Source organism: Arachis ipaensis, chromosome B5 (genome assembly GCF_059453495.1).
Source record: "Arachis ipaensis isolate K30076 ecotype BB chromosome B5, ASM5945349v1, whole genome shotgun sequence".
Classification (NCBI taxonomy): Eukaryota; Viridiplantae; Streptophyta; class Magnoliopsida; order Fabales; family Fabaceae; genus Arachis; species Arachis ipaensis.
The window spans coordinates 152,576,276-152,596,767 of record NC_142440.1 but is presented as its reverse complement, the minus strand read 5'-3'; the positions used below and the strand labels follow the sequence as shown (position 1 = coordinate 152,596,767).

General features: G+C 35.3%; 1 protein-coding gene across 1 annotated transcript; it reads right to left on the bottom strand.

The window, feature by feature from the left end:
• Positions 1-387: 387 nt before the first annotated feature.
• On the bottom strand, positions 388-20,177 carry EMB3012 (embryo defective 3012). The gene is made up of 36 exons (XM_088486364.1): positions 19,804-20,177; positions 18,977-19,242; positions 18,652-18,818; positions 18,360-18,576; positions 17,695-18,041; positions 15,644-15,820; positions 15,294-15,423; positions 15,050-15,198; positions 14,458-14,569; positions 13,789-14,375; positions 13,559-13,682; positions 13,207-13,481; positions 12,373-12,480; positions 12,116-12,178; positions 11,490-11,681; positions 11,220-11,279; positions 10,540-10,608; positions 10,169-10,315; positions 9,947-10,066; positions 9,701-9,820; positions 8,459-8,614; positions 8,304-8,366; positions 6,577-6,686; positions 5,811-6,219; positions 5,297-5,399; positions 5,098-5,210; positions 4,741-4,812; positions 3,805-3,880; positions 2,617-2,724; positions 2,353-2,494; positions 2,194-2,265; positions 1,882-2,098; positions 1,619-1,685; positions 1,409-1,500; positions 1,060-1,120; positions 388-939 (listed from the first exon to the last, which is right to left on the bottom strand). The coding sequence occupies exons 1-36, from the start codon at positions 19,998-20,000 to the stop codon at positions 584-586; spliced, it is 5,844 nt and encodes a 1,947-aa protein (XP_088342490.1). The 5' UTR covers positions 20,001-20,177; the 3' UTR covers positions 388-583.
• Between the last annotated feature and the right edge of the window lie 315 nt (positions 20,178-20,492).

The window sequence follows — 20,492 nt, the reverse complement described above, 5'->3', positions numbered from 1 at the left end:
TTTTTAAGATATAATTGCCTGCAACTTGAAGATCTATTGTGGTCATCAAGTTTTTATTACTACATCAAAATGCTCCATTAAATTCTACCCTTTAGATATATTAATAAAAAAGATGTTTAGTCTGGATTTAACTGGAATATCGATGTCCAACTTCTAAATCGAAACATTTTAAACAAGTCCCAAAAGACATCAGCATTCAGCATGCGTGGTAGTTTTCCAAACTCCCTTTTTAACACGCAACAAATTTTAACAAGAAACAGGGAAATTTCATTTTACCAGTCTCTTATGTATGGACGCTTTTTTTTTAATTTATATGGTTGTGCTTTTATTCTCCCCGGGAATGTTTATTAGTTTCCACCCTTTCACGTGCATGGTAACATCATCACATTCACAACAACATTAACCTAGCAACCATACAAATAAATGGACACTAATTAATACAGAATGCTAGCATACATTCTTAAATTTACAATACTAATTACCAAAATTGTCATTGAGAAGATTATACAACAATGAGTGCAAGAGTGCACTCCACCTATGTGTGATGAGAATAGTGGGAGGTGTCAATTAGGCCATGAAAACCCTAAAACGTATTCTGTGGATTAACCCTTCTCCTTTCTCGCTTGTAGTATGGAGTTTCATCAATAGTTCTCCTCACATATTCTACAAAAGGTTGTGGCGTCCGAGGAGACATTTCCTTTACAATGGCAGGGCTGCTTCTTTCCGGTGTGATAGGTGCTGCTGCAGCGCTGCTTGCGGTAGCCGGAGCACGGGTTTGTTGAGATCTCACTCGTCCATCCAAGAAGCCAAAAATCCACGCTATGAGAGTTGACAGCAGAAGTGTCCCCAGTAAGATTGCAATGAGGGCTTTATCAAAGGTTCCACTGGACGACGCTGTTTCCTCAGGTTCATAGTTTACACCTATTTCTACTCTCTGGCCTGTAAAACAGATCAAGAAAAATTAAACTTGTGATCATGCTCAGTCCTTGCATGTTTTGATAAGAAATTCAAAAATTGCTGATAGGAATCAAATTCTATCAGCCTTCGAGATTAGCTAACCAGTAGCTGGAAGTGTGACGATGATTTTGTCCTGGAATCTCTTGTTTTTCAGCACTTTCACCTGGAAACAGAAACAAGAAAAGGGGACCAGTTCAGCAATCAGTTGCAACTTTACAGGTGATAATTTTTTAGCATTTAACAGCAGCACAGAGAAAAGAAACACAAGGCTCATTTGAGGCAGCTCAGTGCAAAAGGCTTCCATCAAGTGGAATCAATAGATGTATGCAGCATTATTAACCTTAACGATGTGCCAAGCCACCAAATACCTTGGGAAAACCAATTGTGTACATCTACACTAAAAAATAATTTCAAATTCAGGTTTACTTTGAACCAGAGTAAAACCACTCGCCTCATATTGTGCCAGGCCTCGAATGCCAAAATCTTCTTTATGAATTGGACTAACCATAACCAAATCTTGGTGATGCCATTGAATTTCAACATCTACAATATGGTAGAAGGCAGAGGTCAAATATTCTGAAGATAGTAGCAAATATGCAAAAACTGGAAATTGGCAATGACATTCTTTTACTCAAATGCTAAAGCAAGGTATGTAATTTACCAGTATTTCCCAAGATGGTTATACTACTTCTGTTAGAGACTGGAGACAGATTCAGTTGCATTGAATTCTGAGGGAACACAAAAATTAACATTTTTAGCATCACAAACTAAACTTTTATAGTTTGTTCCACCACTCATATTTGAGGCATCATGAGATCGAGGGCATTCAACAGGAGAAAAAATAAAATCAACACTTCTGTCATGCAAATACTCAAGCAATGAGATGGAAAAAGACAATCCAATTTTGCTGTTAGTATGCCATACCTTGCCCATCTCCTTTACAGAAAACCCTCCAATAAAAAGTGCTGAAGCAGATCCCGAAATACTATTATGTTGTCTAAGGGAAGCATATATGGAGAGAGATATGTCTCGTCTCGAGCCTTCTAACTTGGGTACTGAGTGCACCAAATGCTCTGGTGAGTAAGGGAAGAAAAGACAGTATGTGTTGCCAGAGTCCAAATCCAGCCATGGCTTCACGTACCTTCAGTTAATTCGAAAAGAAAACATACATATAAAATAATGAACAGAGTGTTGAAGGAATTAAAAGATGAGAAAAATGAGAAGAGATCGAAATACCCCACGTATGGTGGATCTACTCTACAATCAAACGAAACTCCATTGTTTCCTCCAGGTGAACCAGCACTAATGCTGTAGGTATTAATATCAATTATTCAGTCATGAAAATAGATAGTTCCTTTCAAACAAAATGCATGTCTAGGATTGTAATTCACAAACCTTAGCTTCACGGGGAAGTTGTATCCTTTTGTAGGGTATGGAACATTAGTTAACATCTCTTTCGGAGCATCAACAGAAATGGTATCTCCTTTTAACACTGTAATTGTTGTTTGCAGTTTTGATCTTGCATACTGGAAAGACACTGTTGGTAATAACAAATTTCAACCATAAATTTGTATAAGAGTTTCTAAAGCAAAATCTCTAGGCAACGACAATTGCACAGTTAAGTTCATTTTCTGTACTTAAAAATTAATATTTCAGCACCTTGGGCTGAACCTTCCCCAATAGCTTTGACCATCCCAGATATTGGGTCAACCGATATGACACTTCCATTTGTGGTAAACCACTGTCCAGAAACAGTATCGCTCAAACCTAAAATATGAAATCAGAATGACATTATCGTTCATGAAAAAATAGAAAGGAGAAGATTGAAGGGTCGAACCCAAACTCCTTCAAGAAATTGAAAATAACTGTGCCATGCTGACAGACTTAGAGCAAGAACTGACACAATATCTAATACAGATACATCACATGGATATAGCCTGGGACAAATACTAAAAAATAAAAAAATAAAAGTAATAAGACAAGTAGGTCTCTGTAGAATTTTGTGATGGACATATAAATCCCTAAAGAAAAAAGTACCAAGTCCTTGAAAGCTTTTTGTTATGGACTTATAGGTTCTAGAGGGAAAAAAGTACAAAACACGTTCTTGAAAAATTGCAGCACTGGATTTATAAGTCCATGATGAAAAGACAAAACATGTCCAAGTTGCAATTCTTCAAGGACTTGGTATTTTTTCTCTCAAGAACTTGGAAGTCCATCACAATTTTCTCAAGAACTTACTTGGTACTTTTTCTTCTTCAAGGACTTATAATTCCATCACAAAAGTCTTCAAGGACCTATTTATCCTATTACTCAAAAGAAATAAAAAGCATGATAAAGCGACCAAAAGTTAAGTAAATGTACTGTCTATATAGTAATTGTGCTAAGTGACTTTAAGTGTCCAATAAGTTTAAATGCTTAATTTGTATGAGCCTATTTGAGTATGATATCGCAATACACATGCACTTGTCCTATTCCCCAAGCACACAGATACATACAAGGATACTAAAGAATTGAGATATCCAATTCTCATATTTATTTATTTTTACATTGTTTTACAAATAGGAGTAATGAAAAAACAGTGACTATATCATCATTATCTGTCTTCTATGGTATTCATCTTGCAAAAGAAAGTCTATGTGCTTCCTAGCTGAGAAACAACTTTTACTAGAATCCTACGTTAAGTTGCAGCTGCATGCATAATTCTTCACCTCATGTTTATAGAGAAGTTCATAATTCATACTTATCTATAGTGTAAATATTACTTCCATGAAGAACAAATATTTTTATTACTGTTAAGTCGGTTTTTTCATGAAAGTGAAAGCATTCCAGCAAATCAAAATAACAAACCTTTTACGCTGAAGTTAAGAGGGCTTCCAATGTGAATGACTGGATTTTGAGGATGTATATGAGCACCAACTTTAATCTGTTGGGGAAAAAAGCCTATTTAGATAATGCAACAGGACAGAGAAAGAGGAGAGAAAGATCTGATCTAGTGATATTAAATTGACTCTTAAGGTATTATTTCTCTTAAGTTGACAAAAACGAAATAGAGATGACGTAGATCTACAGAATTAACTGGTCCTAAAAGGTAAAATGACCTCGAACACAATTACCAGCATATTTTAAGAGCATCAGCATGATATGATTTATGTGTTGTCATAATAATACAGGTTTCCAAAATATTTAGCATAATGCATAAAGAGATCTAGACATAGGGGTGTTCATGGATCGGATCCGATCCGCATATCCGCATTATCCGAATCCGATCCGAAAATTGTGGATACCGATCTGATCTGCAAGGCTATCGGATCGGATCCGATCCGCACACTAATAAGATCGGATTGCGGATTTCATGTAAGTATCTGCATATCCGCAGATCCACAAAAGTAAATAAATAAATAAGTAAATATTCTTTTAATGTTTTATTTCAACTAATAATTATCATATATGTTGTATTATTTTATTTTTATTATTTAAGAAAAGTATGTTTAATAATAATTTAAGAGTAAACATGTTTAAAAGAGTAGAAAAATAGTATTTTATTGATATTCTTTTAATAAAATAAACTTTTTAAAATATTTATATGTTTTGCGGATATATTAGAGATCCGATCCGCAAATGTGCAGATCAGATCCAAGCTTAGAAATCGCAGATATTGGATCCGATCCAATGATTTTAGTGCGGATCGAATCGAGATTTTGGCCATATCCGATCTGATCCGCGTTGTGGAGCTGTAACTTGATTTTTCTAAACTACATTTTTTTAAAACAAGCAAATACTTACAAGCACATAATCTGATTTTTGTGGAGCTTCACCAATTGATGCACGCACAAGAGCTTTACCTTGTCGAATTGCCTTCATGAGTCAGCCAGGACAATATTTCAATTAGTTTATTTAGCTGAGCAAAGCAATTTCAGTGGATGTAAAAAAAAAATACTAAAGTACCAGACATCAGTCTGCACCATAAACAAACATAATATGGTCTTATGTCATCCCCACATGGATGAGCTAGTTCAATTTGATCACCAAAATAAAAGGGTACCAGAAATCAAAGAATATGCAAGCTGACCATTCTTGCACTGCTTTTGCTCAAGATTCTATAAACCATGAAAAGTTATTTCTGATGGAAACCATCAATACCTTGACATGTACAGTCCCTTTTCCATCAGCTGTTCCGTTTATGTGAAGAATATCAGGGTAGTTACTTTCAACATAAAAAGGCACTGCATTGTATGCTTCATAAAAAGGATTTCCTGTAGAAACATAGGAGGACACAACAGCCAATGAGAATTCAGTCTGAAGTTTCTAACTGTGATTCATCATTGAGGGGTATTGATACCTAAATAATCATAAAAGCTAGTTGGAAGATCAAATTCTGCACCAACAGCAAGGTTAACAACACTGAGAAGAACCTCCTTATTGGCTATTCTTATCTGACTGACCTGATCATAAAATAGAAATATTAAGATGTTAGAATTTCCAAACCAATAAAAATGTCAAAAATGCAAACGACATGGTCAATAAATAGATCTTGCTGTTTTGACAAGATAGAATGGTGCCTAGAAGTGAAACCCAAAAGACGTTGGCCATAACATTACCACAATAAGGCCAACTGATATTTCAAAAGCTTTTCTCTAACACAATGCAGGCCTCTGTACTCAACTAATGAAAACAAACTAAGTGGGGAAGAAGTTAAAAACATTTTGTATTATAAGTTCCATAGTGTGATGTCAAAAGTTAACAATTCTAGCAAAAAACAGAATGGATCAAAGATGAAAAATGTCGGTTTATACTCTCGAAGGAGTAAAGACCTCCCCTCAATAAAGAAGTAAGTGAAAGATAAAATTCCGTACCTCAGCAACCTTTACACAAGAAGCTATCTCTGTTCTTCCTGTGTTACGATCTTTAGCTTGAATGCAGGCAAGATTATTACTTGCAGTTGTTTTAATTCTGTCCCCATCAATGGATATGTCATCCTTTTGCAGAGAATTTTTCTCCAAACTTTTCAATAAAGAATAAATAATGGCTCCTTTACGATTATGACTATCAAACTGCGAATAAGATTCTGATGATGAAGGCAATAGGCTTGTAGTTTCATAATGGGGAGGAAGAATCCAGGTTATTGGGACCCCCAAAGCCAAGGGAAGATCAGGAACCACTGTCACTGATAAAGATGAACTGTAAAACCTTGACTGCGGCTTTGAACGAGAAGTTGAGAGTTCACACGAAAATGACACAGCAACACTGGTCTTGCCTGCAGACCTGAACAAAATATGAACTTATTATATATTTCTCTACAGTACTTTTCAAATTCTTTACAATGATTCATAAAGCTATTCAAAGTATGTTTCATATACACTTTTACACTGCTTCTTACAAGGAATTAATTTCAGCAGTGTAACGTGATATAATTAAACAATAAAACCAACTCAAGGGGTTGAGGATGTGTGCACAAAATATGTTGGAAGCATACACAGTATTATTCAGATTTGGATAACATAATATGATGTAGTACAGGGACTTGATAGCAATTATAAGATACAAAAAATCAAATCATTTATGTCCATTTTAAATATTTTTACACAAACTATATGAACAGAAATGGTGCACAACATATACCTTCCATACAAGACATTAATAAAGCCAAGGTCATTCTCATCCCCGGAACCACTAACTTGACTTTCTTCGGAAGCACTAAGCAAGCTTTCTGCCATTTTGAAACTCAATATCTAAATAAACAAAGCAAAGTCATTATTCTCTTTGAAGAACCCGATAAATATATGGAAAATAAGGGCAGTGAGATTTGTAAGATATAATCATTCATGTACCTCCTCCTATCAATTTAAGCTTTTGGGATAAGCGGCTTCAAGATATGATATCAAGGCTTTTGTGATTAAAAGGCTTAGAGTTCAATCCTTATTACCCCAAAAAGAAAGAATTTAAGCATAAGTTGAAAAAAAATATTCATGACATGACATCAAAGCTTTTCTGATTACGTTTAGAGTTCAATCCTTATTAGCCCAAAAAGAAAGAATTTAAGCATAAGGCAGAAGAGGGGAACAAAAAAGAGAAAGAAAACTTATACAATATACAAAAAATCATGCTTCAAGCCCAAAAAAAGCTTTTGCATGAGGGACGCATTACATAACCATTCAAGTATCTATTAGCTTAAGCTTTTGAAATAAGTGATCTCATAACATGGTATCAAGGCTTTTATGACCTTGATCTTTATTATCCCAAAAGAAAAAAAATTTAGCATAAGACAAATAAAAAGAAGAAGAAAAAAACATTCATGCAAACCCAAAGCCAAGCTTTTTGGATAAGTGCTTTCATGACATGGTTTCAAAGCCCCAATGATTAAAAGATCTGGAGTCCGATCCTTGTTATCCCCCAAAAGAAACAAATTGGACATAAGGCACAATAAAAAAAAAAAAAAAGAAAAGAAAAAGCTCTATGCACAATCACGCTTCAAGCCCAAAAAAGTCCTGCGTGAAGAGGTGTGTTAGATATTTAACCATTCATGCTCCTCTTCTTATCAGCTTAAACTTTTGGGACAAGTTCTGCTACAACAGGATTGTTCCCATTATCGAAAATGTTTTCATCACAGATAAGTCCTTGGAAGATCATGCTCGTGCAGTTTATTTTCATTAATACTTGAAAAAGCTACAGTAACTTGTTGGCATTATTTCAGCTTCAGGTGTGTCTTAAGGTTTCTGCTTGGATAACTTAACTGTAAATGTAATAGCTCGGCTATCAACTTTGGTAACTGTTTTTCTTAAGGTTGAGATTGGGATCTGTAAAGTATGGCTATATCATTGAAATAAAATTGTGGTGCTTTGGTATCATGATAGGCAGATGGGGTGACATGGTTGAGAATTAGCAACTCCACTATCAGAACCATAGATTCTGTGTAGATTGGAAACCTCTGATTTGTTGTAGTCTTTGACACTTTTTGTGTTTCAAGATACAGTTATACTACTAAAAGGGATATTGTATATAGTGCATGCTTCCAGCATGTGCAATGTGGTCCTTAAATACATAGGAATGCTCAAATATAAAAAGCAATGGGAAGTCTCAATTTGAGTTTTAACATCTTCATTTTCAGTAATGGTTTTTTTAGAGCACAATATATCCTTCCAACTCCATTGTATTTTTCTTGATAGGCATAACTTTTAGGCCACTACGATCTTTATATTCCCAGGGGTTACAAACTTTAGTATACATCACGTGATTATGTAACTTACGTTGCACTTGTTAACTGCTCCCTAATGCATTTGTTAGCTATATAGAAAAGAAAAGGAATTTTGTGTTGAAATGGGAAGATAGATTTGAAGATAAAACCAAACCTTTTCATCTTCAATAGTCCAGTGGTAATTTTTGCACAGCTCATAAAATGAAAACAAGTTTCCCTGACAATATCAAAAAGAACAGCCATTAAGATATAGATTAAAAAGGAATGGAAACTTTTCTCTTTCTTTTTAATTGTTATTTTAACCATCACCTCAGGAAATAATGGATAAATTGGCAATTTGCGGCCAACCCCAAGTTGTTCACTCTGCACATGCAATTTGACAGTAGATGGAACTCCCACCCTTAAACTGCTCTGTGCTTCACAAATAACATTGTTCCCGTTCACAAGCACACTGGCAATAATTGTCTGACAATAGTAATGTCGTAGCTTAGATTAAGATCTTCCACAAACCAGATATACTTAAATATAGGATGCATAAAGTACAACATGTTAAAAGAAATGAATATAAATCAGGTTTATTTCAAGCAGACAATTTGAATGATTTGCATGTGTTTCTTTTTTTTATTTTCCATTAGGAATGGCAAAGAAGAAGCACATGAGCAGAAGAAAGATATACACTCAAAATCATAAAATGTTAGAGATCTATGATTATGTTTTTGTAAAATAACGAAATGAACTGAATAATTAAAGCCATAGCAGATAACTACAATATTTTCCTTTTTTTTCTCATTCCTAAAATGTCTGCAGTGCCCCAACAGTAATTGTTCCATGCTTGCAAGGGAAATTTATAGCTTTCAATATAAAAGAATAACAAAAAAGCTTTTCATGAAATAAGAAATCCATTATGACAAGGAGAATAAATTAATGGATAAAGAATCCTCCTAATGTAAAAGCAAAACACAAACAAACAAAGAGAACATCAGCAATGCAAAGCTGCGTAGATCCTCAACATACCAATACAACAACAAAACAAAGCCTTATCCCACTAGGTGGGGTCGGCTATCCTCAACATACCAATAAAGGAAAGAAAAGTTTTCCTCTGAACAGTCCATATAACGTATAATGTATGAGCAAAAGGAAACAGGACAATCCTCATTTGCCCAATATTCCAAAAAAGCCATTCTTTTACTACTCTGACTAACACCCAATCAGGTGAAAATCCATACGCCATTGTGCACATAGCCAAAGCTTAGGTAGTGTTGAAAACATACTTTCACGGTTTTACCTACTATTAGGCAGATGGTGGCGTATATTATTATATATCAACAGCATGCCAGTCCTAATGACATGATCATTACAAATGCAGCAACAGAAACTACTGTGTTCAGCCAAAGTACAGAATCTGTCTTGTCTAGACGTAAAAAAGTAAGGTTTGCAATACATAATCAGCTAAACTATGCATAAACATGAATCTCTGCATTTTGCACAACAAAAATTAAAATTCGAGATAACATCAAGAAGTTATGAGTCTGAATGTATTTCACATCTTACAGTGTTCCCAACAGAAATTGCCAAGAGCCTTCCAGAATATCTATCAATACTTGCAATTTTATCATTTTCAATCGAATACTCAACATTAACACCAAGAGTTGGGCCTCCTTTCATGGCCAGCTGAGCAAACAAATTAAATAAAATAGCGTCACCACAAAACCAACAAAAATAAAACACAAAACAAAGACTCCATAAAAAAGAAAAATAAAATTCACACTGAATGCGCTACAGTGCTACAGTACATACCACATATGATGCACCAGGAAGCAGGAAGATATCACGAGGGTGTATTACTGGCGGTGCATATACTTCCACCTTAATAGCTTGACTCTGTATTATATGTCCAGAATGTTGAACAGCACTGACCTGGTTTCAATGAATTAAAAGAATAACTTTTTGACTTTTCAGGAGTCTAATAAAAATTGGATTGGTGAAGTTCAAGATTTTAAGGTTTGACAATAGACTTACATGAAGGGTTGTAATTCCAAGATGTCTCCCCCTTATTTTAAAACTTGGTGCATTAACATGTCCACCTACAAGACTTGAGAAATTGTCGGAATCCAGCAGCTCAAGTATACCATCCTCAACATGTACATGAAGAGTCATGTAAACAAACTGCAGGATATTTTCCAAATCATTAACTTGTGAATCAAAATAGAAAAAAATCACTATAATCTGTTCCTATAGGTGAATAGAAGACAATCACGTCCAAGAGGACCAATAAAATCAGTAAGATAATAATCATGTAGATCATATTCAAGTCAGTTCATATTACATCAGTGTCCCACACAATCAAACCATTGTAGCCAAAGCAAAAGAAAATTCAAAACAATTCGAACCTGAGAAGCAAGAAAATTCCTTCCATCATTAGTACCAGCCAATAAGTCAATAGTTTGCAAACCTCCCTCCTACAAATATCAGAATAACATCAATTCTAGGTTTGATAGATATCAGTAATTCAGTATATTACATTTTAAAGTGACAACATAATATCATAAAGCAGCATGCAAGCTCAATATCCACATAGTAGAAGTTTTCATCAGAAAATTCATGAGGAAATGTTCCCTCCTTTAAACTAATGAAAAGGAATTCACATTGAGTGCAAAAACCAAGATCAACAAGCGGTGCAAGCATTTATCCTTTCCTTTCCTTGTATTTTTTTCATGCCAAAGTAGACAGATTGTAATACAGATTTCCTCAGCTCTAATCAGTCAAGAAAGTACAGCACTTAATTTTATGACATGTAAAATAGATTCCATATAATTCTGTAAGAAATAAAGAAAACCCAAAATTGGTGACATTGTTAAGAACTAGATATAGATGATAATCAATTTGGTTGAATATGGATTAAATTCTTATAAGCTTTGAATATCATTCAGGATGGACCAGGCTAAGGTGTTATTCAGCTACCTTCCAGAGTAGTTACCCGTTTCTGTGGGAACATTTGATAAGTGTCCATTTTAAGAAAATCTCAAGACCCAGTTAGGGCTGAAACTAGAAAGACTTCGAAAAAAATTACCATCAAGCTAATCTCCTCTCCTGATGCGATCTTAATCCATTCTATATCTGCTACTTGGACCTGTAATGGTTAATAATAACAAGCGTCAAACACTAAATAACAGCTGATTATCGTACAATGGGACCAAGTTACATCACAGTAAAGAATACAAAGGAACGAAAATTTCATATCCTATTGACACTAATTGGTAATAACTTTTTAAGTCATGATACAACAAAAACGTATCCTTATCCACAAGGTGTTACAACAACATGGAACAAGGGAGCTTACAAGGGCAGATGCTCTTGGTGGAGGAGTTAGCCCAATGTCATACAAAGTCAGATTAGCTATCCCTAATCCTTTTGGAGAGAGAATTAGTTGAAAGCATTCTAGTCCTGATGGTGGCTGGGTGACTTCCACAACTTGAGAATCATTTGTAACAGCTTCCAAGAAACAGCTTCCACCAGTAATTGACAAATTTACCTGGAAGCAAACATATAAGATAGTTAAACAGCCCTTAAATAATAAGTCCAACACACTAAAAGTTTAATCAGTAGTGATTGACAACTTCCAAAAGTTACCCATGCTCTTCTTACATAATATGTTTTATTCACCTCTCCCAGTTCCCATGTAATTATATTATATATTGGGCCATGAGGAGTCCATGAGTATATCATCTATTTTATAAATATTTTTTGGTAGACTTTAATTTTTGGGTAGATATTTGTGTTGTCAATTAATTGTAATTGTTAAAATTCATGTCTACCGCTAATCCTTTTTTTTTTACAAGGCAATTTCACATAATATGAACAGTGAAATTATCCAAGGTGGTTGACTACTGTAAATTCTTGAAGGTGAAATAATTCTACCATAATGTGTTAGTGTTCAACAAAGAATTAGTAAATATATTGAGTTACCTTTGCCTTAGGATTGAAATATATCAAGTTGAACTCTGGATCAACTCTTAGGGTAGAAACTAGCTGCATCGTTGAACAAAGATATCTTTTCAACACATAATACAAACAATTGAGATATAGGTGATACAAAATCCCATCACAACTAACAGAAACGCAGCAAGACGTAGAACTAGACCAGAAAGCGAAATCATATTTAATCAAGAAAAGAAAAAAAGATCAGCTCCATATTGAAGAGTCACTATTACAGTAGATAGTACCTGTAACCGAATTGCATCTGTTAGCAAATTTTCTCTTTCACGAAACAGGTGAGATGTATTGTATTCCAAGCTGCCAATGAAGCCAGTAACAGTAGCACGAACAATGCACTAACAGACACAGCATTTAATGTCATGTAAGTTATCCATGAATTAGTTCAAGACTTCAAGGTAAGTAAAAAGGATTTGGATTCTCTAAAGTTTGAATTTCACTTTAGAGAGTAAAGTGTGATCTTCTACCCTTGAATAGTTTCTCTTTCATATTTATTATTGGTCCCACCTATGAAATCAATGGTGAGAGATCACACTTTATTCTCTAAAGTGAAATTCAAACTTTAGAGGATCCAAATCCAAGTAAAAATGATCAAAGATGGATTAGAAACAAGGGAAAAGATTCAAATGGATGTTACACAGTCAATGCATAATAAAGTCTCTGTTGAAATTTATTAAAAGTACTACACTACTCATGCAAGAAAATCTTTAAGCATAACTCTCAGACTAAACAACATTCCTATAACATACCAAATAGTAGCAACAACAATTACTCTTTTTCTTGGGTAGAGAAAGAAATTTATTGAAAAAGAAAAGAACTAATTTATAGATCACAAGGTATAAAAATTAAAATATTGATACACTAACTTGACATGTGCTAACTACAAAGTGTTAGTGGGACATACATGAACAAAAACAATGCCAAAGGCATGCTGAAATAAAATGGTTTTTTAGGACAGCAAGTTTCAACAAACAATCAAGTTATTAAAATACAAAAAGTTGCCAAATATAAAAACAGGAGAGACAGTAAATAAAATGACACATTTAACAGAAATATTTTAGTACCAATCCTGATTCATTTCGCAAGACCAAGAATCTCTCCCAGTTGTTGGACTTCACAATCTCAAAAGCATAATCCCAATATGCTAGTCCCTCACAACTGCTAAGCTCCCACCTCAAACTGAGAGAAGATGAGTTTGCAAAAGGTTCTCCAGAATCACTAATACCAGCAGCCGATACCCGAATAGTGCGTCCATTTGCCACAGTAACAGGGGAATTTCGAAGTTGCCCCGAACTACGGTCAGCTTGAGCTGCGGCTCTAATAATTACGTGTTCATTCACTGTAAAGCATAACTCAGATTATCACAATGTTGTTCTGTCGACGAGAAAAAACTCACATTGTACAAAAGATGTCAACCTGGTTCGTCAGCGATGACTACAATATGAGAAGGAATGCTACAAGTAACCGACAGCCAAACTTCAGCTACTGAAGGAAGAGGATGATCATCTCCCACCAAGTTCCCACGTTTGAAAAGAAGTTTCTGAGTCATTTAAAAGAAGAAAGGGTATTATTTGCTAACTCTTACATCCTCTTAAATTTTAAATACATTGAGAAACTTTCAACCATTAAAAAAGGCTGCAACTTACAAAGGTTCCCAGTGTTTGACATGAAACTCCATACAAACTGTTATAGCTACCAGATAACCTATGCACAAGAACTCCATTTTCAACCAGAGCATTATCCTGACGTATAACATTCACAGTTTCAATAAAATCAACACCTTTGTCCCACTGTTCAGGTCCACCAACAAGTAATATGTCTAAACTTGTCCCAGGGACAAGGTATAACTCCTCTAACGTATGAGATTGCTTATTACTTTTTGTTTGAGCCAAGTCAAGCCAGTAACCACCAAATTTGTTTCCATCACTAGCCTGTTGCACAATAAGGGGTACATATGCCGCAACACGAAATGATGCTTTTAAGACAACAGGACCATGACTGTATTCATTATATTCTTTAGAAAGTATGGCATGGATCACAGCATGACCAGGATTCAAAGCATATAAATGTGTCCAAGAGCAAGGAAAACCATCAGCTGATGAATGGAACTGAGTATTTGTCGCTGTTTCCAAGTATGATAAGTCCCGAGTTGAATTGACAATTACAAAAGACTCGCTTCCAGCTTTCCATTTAATCAAAGAATTAAAGACATTGCATCTATAAAAGAAGGCACCTGCACAGGAAAAACGAACATAAGCACAAAAGGTCAAGCAGTAAAGTGAAAGGAAACCTAATATTATTTAATATGGTATCACCGTTTGCTGCTTTCATTGTCACAGCAGCTTGAAGGTGTGATCCAACAACAGTTTCTACTGGAAAATTGTGAAGCACAACCATAGAAGATGGGATGGAGACTTCAACAAGGACCTATAAGAAGATAAAAACTACAAAATAAAAATAGTTTCCAATTTACACATGGATAAAAGACAGACAAATTGCACAGAGAAAGTACAATAGGAAACACCTGTCACAAAATATTTAAGAAAGAAAACGTCCCACTATCAACAACAATAATAAGCAAGCATCATGCCAGTAACTGGGGCTGGCTAAATAGATTAGAGGATGCCATACTGTGCTGTCATAAATCTTTTTTATAATCAAATCATTAAATTTGATATCTGTTTTAATAGTTTTAATTATCGTAAGTTGATAGATGCTACTATCTTTTTCCACTGTAGGCAATAACACATACCTAATTGCTACTATCTAACGAGCATCACTTTAACATTTAACTGATATGCTACAAAGCATGAGAAATGCAAAGCTGCTATTAGATTAGGCCACAAAGAACCAAACATTACCAATTTGGTAAATAATGTGAAAAGTAATCGACCTTAATGTCATTACCTCGTCATAATTTAGTGAATCATATATAGAAAACACTTTAATGGTAGCTTTACCAGGCTTTTTTGCCTGAACAATACCAAATGCTGATACAGATACAGTAGATGTGTCTGAAGACAACCATTTGTAGTCGCTCACTGCTTTTGCACAACCTACACCATATAGACATATAGGGATCAAAATTCAGTAAAAGATATCAGAAATAAGCTATATATCTCAAACTGATAGGACAGAAAAAGCTTCCAACCTCCTATGGCCTTCAACTCCACATCTTGATAAACACCAGGGGCCCAAGGCAATAAGATGGTTCTATTTTCATTTTCCAAAGTGAACATCACTTGATCACAAACCATAATCTCTTGCACAACTGTTATAATCTGTAAGGTTTAACAAACAGCATGATTTGGAAAAACTTAAAATAATATTGCTCAGTCTACAAAGCAATACACACCCTCTCACCACCCCTAAACAAAGAAGAGCATGACAACAGAGCATCCCATGGTCCATCAAGAAAAAAGAGGTCACAAATAATTAAAGACAAAGGAATTAAAGAAAAATATATGCTTCTGCAGATAATTTCGAAGAAAAAAGGATCACCTCCTTTTTGTTGTCGGCCCCAGCAGGATAGGTCAAAGAAGCTGTAAATTTTCCAAGTCCAGGGGAATAAGCTTTAAGGATTTTAGAATTCCGCCAGCCATGTTTGACAGCAATATCATTTGAAACCAAAAATGTTTTAAAGTATTTGTGGTCATCATAAACCTTAATATCATCATTCTGCAATACAATGAAAAATGTTGTTAGGAGAAAACTCACAAGCAAAATACAAAACAAATTCAAATAAGAGAAGAAGAAATTGCCTAATATAGATATATAATTAATAAAACAGATGAAACAAGGCCAGCATTGAAAATAGAAAACATCATACAATGCAAACAACACAAAACTGTACAACAATAACCAGTTTTTAAGAAGTTTCCTTATCATTTGAATATGAAAGACACAAATTGCAAACAACATTGAAAAGATTATGAGAGACTTCCTTTGGTGTCGAGCTTTGGAAGCAGGATCACTTGGTGAATCGAGAAGTTTGTTGCCATGATGCCATCCTAAAAAGAAGTCGTGGGCCTCGGCAATAGTGTCTAAGAACATTACTTTGGTGTAAAAATGGCTATGGCGTTTTCCCTTAGAACCTCAATCTCTTTGGCATCAACTTATCGAAATTATATGGTGTGGACAGGAAAGGATGGGATGCTAATTTTGATACTCATGCTACTCATTCTAGCCCTTAGAAATTCATTTCTCAAGGTTACACTACTTTCAAAACCTTGCCCTCCTTTATTGTAGGTGATGGGCTCATTTCTACTTTTGGGAAGACCATTGGAAAGAGATACCTCTTTAAACCTAGCTTTTCCTCATCTCCGTCATCTTTCCTTGCATGATTCTCCTATTTGGTTCTTTTACATTACATATGTTTCCTCTTTCTCTCGGGACTTCCAGTTCTTTTGTAACCCTAATGATAGGGAATCCTCTAAACCTTTGACTCTCCTAGGTCTCTCTGATGATTTTTCTTTGTCTTCCAACCTTGACAAAAGGATAAGGTCTCTTGACTCCTCTGGTAGTTTTAGTTGTACATCCTTCTTCCAATTTTTTACTCACTCCTCTAACACAACTTCTTTCCATGTAGATAAACGCAATTGGAAGTCCAAAGTTCCCTCTAAAGTCAACTTTTTTACATCGACAATTGTGCTTAAGAAAAATTAATACCAATGACTTGCTGCAGGTTTGAAGACCACATAAGACTATCTCCCCTAATGTGTGTGTTATGTCCGGGAAAATTCAAAGTCAAATTCACATCCTTTTTTTTTTTTTTTGCATTACCCAATTGTTGTATTCTTATGGAACAACTTTAGCATCTTTGATGAAAATCGGGTGTCCGTATAATCCTAGAGCAATTTCTATTGACTAGTTTGTTGGATTTGGTTGCAGAAAAGAGGCAAAGGTTTTGTGGCAAAGTTCATTTTTTTTCACCATTTGGACTTTTTGGTTGCAGCATAATGCACACACTTTCAATGAGAGATTTTCTGACAAACATGTTCTATGGAATAAAATTAGACACCTAGCTTCTAGTTGGTGTAAAGCTCATGATCTTTATAGGGGACTTTCCCTCAGACATGTTGAGACACCGGAAAACTATGCTTTATAGATAAATCTTGTGTTTTTTGCTTTTGCTTTTCTATAAGAGAACCCTTATCCGCCAAATTGTTTTATCCTTCTCATCATCTTAATGAACTTCTTTTTTAACCCACCCCACCCTGGACGCGGGGCCGGGGAAAAATTTTTTGCCTGAGTTGACATGGGAAGCAATTTACCTTTGTAGGAAACATTTTCCAAAGAAAAAGTAACAACAGTAGTCTGTTTTAAAGATATTGTCTGAGCCAACAGATTGACTTAACAACTAGTTGGATGACATAACATCTACCAAACGGACAGCAGTTCAATTTATTTTCTAGCATGAATATTTTTTTTAAGTTTTTCTCACCATAACGTTAGAATATAAAAGTATACAGTTGTAGTGATGCCAATCAAATACATAAATGGAAGCTTGTCGTTGAAAAATGAATAAGAGAAAGAAAAAGAATGCAACCTACCTCGGTGATATAAATCTCTTGTGCATCATGAGCATGTGCAAAAACTTTTATCTGGATAAGATACTGATGGCCAGACACAACATACCAACGAGCCGTTTGAGGTATGGAGTCGATTTCTTCGACAGGATCACCAGTACTAGATAAAGGTGCTAGAAATAAACTTAACGAAGCTGGTAGGACGACGTTTAGTGAAGAAACTTGTACATGACCAGCAACCCTTATGTCTTCAACAATGATAGCTGTCATTCCCAAGTTCCATGCATATGCTAATCCTGTCTTTGAGTCAACCTGAGCAACCGAACCATTTGAGACAGACCAGTGATGATGTGGTGACGGTAAAGCAACCACTACAAAAGCCAAATAAAATATTAGTAAGACTTTCAATAAAATGCTGACCAACAGCATAACAGGAAGCATATATAAAGCCAATTAATATGAAGAATAGCACAAGTGTTAGAGGCACGTATTTAGGGCCTATAAACCCATAACCATTCATCATTCAGTATTCAATGTTACTAAAAATTATCCTAACACAAAAATATAAGATTCCTCAACTAGACATGATCAGTTATATTCCTAGCAGCTAGTTCTGCAGTTTACATAATCACGGGAAAAAAGGATTTAAAACTAAGACAGCCACAGCTTTAAATGAAAAATAACAAAACCTTGAGGAACATTTCCCCGAGTGACTTTAAGCGTATAGGGAATGACTGCACCAACAAGGACAAAAACTGGTGAGGGAGGATCAAGTGACATAGCTTCAGCTACAGTGAGAACAATCTCATCAGACAAATTCTTCAACTGTGGCTCAAGCAAAAGCACAGAGACAAGCTCGTGGCCAATCTCAACTCCCCGTACTACATATAGATCTGAAAATACACCCTGCAAAACAGGGTTGGAACGAGTGTTAGCTGTGCATTGGCTAAACACGTTTGAACCTGCTAATCACAGACTTACATTTTCTTCAAGCATTATTTGTATATCCAAGTCACCACAGAGTCCTCCACAATCACTAAGGGGAGAATCCTTTAGAGGAACATTAACAAGGTGATGAGGCAATCCACTGACTTCAGGCATAAGGTTCCACATAAACTGTAAGCCGACTAATGAGGAAAACACATTTTCTGCAGTAAAATAGTGGACTTCAATAAATATTTTCAATCTGATCAAAACACAAGGAGAGAAAATTAAAATAAGAGTTTTGAGGATAACTAAGATAATATACATATATTTGTCAGATAATCCCAAGAAATATACAGCATAAACAAGAATTCACAATGACCTTCACTGTCAAAGGCACGGATGCGTAGTGTAGCAAGTCCATCCAAATCAAGCTTAATAGAATTATGGAATATCTGGATCCTGGATATATTATCAATGAAGACTTTGCATCGAACTACAAACCCAGTATTTACATCAGCAGCATAAACGGCAGTCTCCTTCCGACCACTATAAGGGGCAATTGATCGCAGCCTTGCACTAGTCGAGCACTTGCTGCTAGAGTTGTACTCCGGCAGTACATTTAGTATATCATGATGATCCCATGACCTAACAACGTATTACAAAACATTTAACAAACGATGCTCACGAAAGGACAATTGGAGAACTCAAGGAAGATTCAATGGAAGCTGAGACAAAGAGACTTGGAGAATGAGAGCATATTTCTCATTGACATGAATGAATGAATCATCTTACAGTTATTAGGTACAAAGCTGCTGTATATTGTTTTAATTTTTAACTTAACCCCACTAACAATGCATAGCACTAAGCCACTAACTAACTAATTAACTTTGCAACTCACACTGATCGCATTGTTATCAGGCTTGTATGTTCTTGTTGGTGTATGCATGTGTTTCATTTTTTTTCTTTTTCTTCTTTTTTTTTTTTTTTTTTGGTATCAGAAGGAAAAAAAATGTAAATAACTGAACTTATAACAGAAATGTATCATGCATGCAGCTCAACCAACTCCATGCAGCTTCTTTCAATTTATTCTCACAAATTCAAATTCAAAGTCGAAATTGTATATAATACTATACTATTACATAAAAAATACTTGAATTGTGCATATATAATACGCAAAAAAAAATGGAGGTTTGAGTTATTATTCACCATTTGAAGCAACCATCACTTCCTTGAAGCCTGTACTCGACAGGGTAAGTCATTTTGGGAGGCAAAAGAAGGTTAACATCTGCAATGTGCGGTCCAGAAGAACCACCATACGGCAACGTTTCATGCACAAATGCGATCAGCACCACCACACAGCTCAGCAACAAAAAAGAAGCGAAGTTTGCCATCATCTCCCACATGAACTAGCTAGTTTCGATCATGAACTACTACACCACTGGATTTTGCATTTCGTTGACGAATATGGTAAGAATCTGAGTCAAAGTGAAGCGAATTGAATTGAAGCGAGTATGGAACTGTGAGAGTGAAGTGGTTTTGATTTTTGGGGATTTTGAGGGTTTAGGGTTTTGGGGAGAAAAGCACGTGCAGGTGCACGTGCAAAGTTAAAGTGCAAGCGTTTTAGTGGGTCGCACGAGTCTATAGTGACAGCTGGCAGGTTCTTATTGGTCTAACCGGTCGGAAGCAACTTTGTCTAGCCCTGAAAATTAAAAAGGGCATTAAAAAAAGTTTCACAAATTTTGAATCTTATACAGTTTAGGTATACGCTATACACTACACTCGGTTCTCATTTTTATAGTTCTGATATAATTAAGGATCAAGGTTTGCGGAGAACTTTATTACTTTTTAATAAAGTTCATTTAGGTAATATAAAAATTTATATTTATCTATATGTA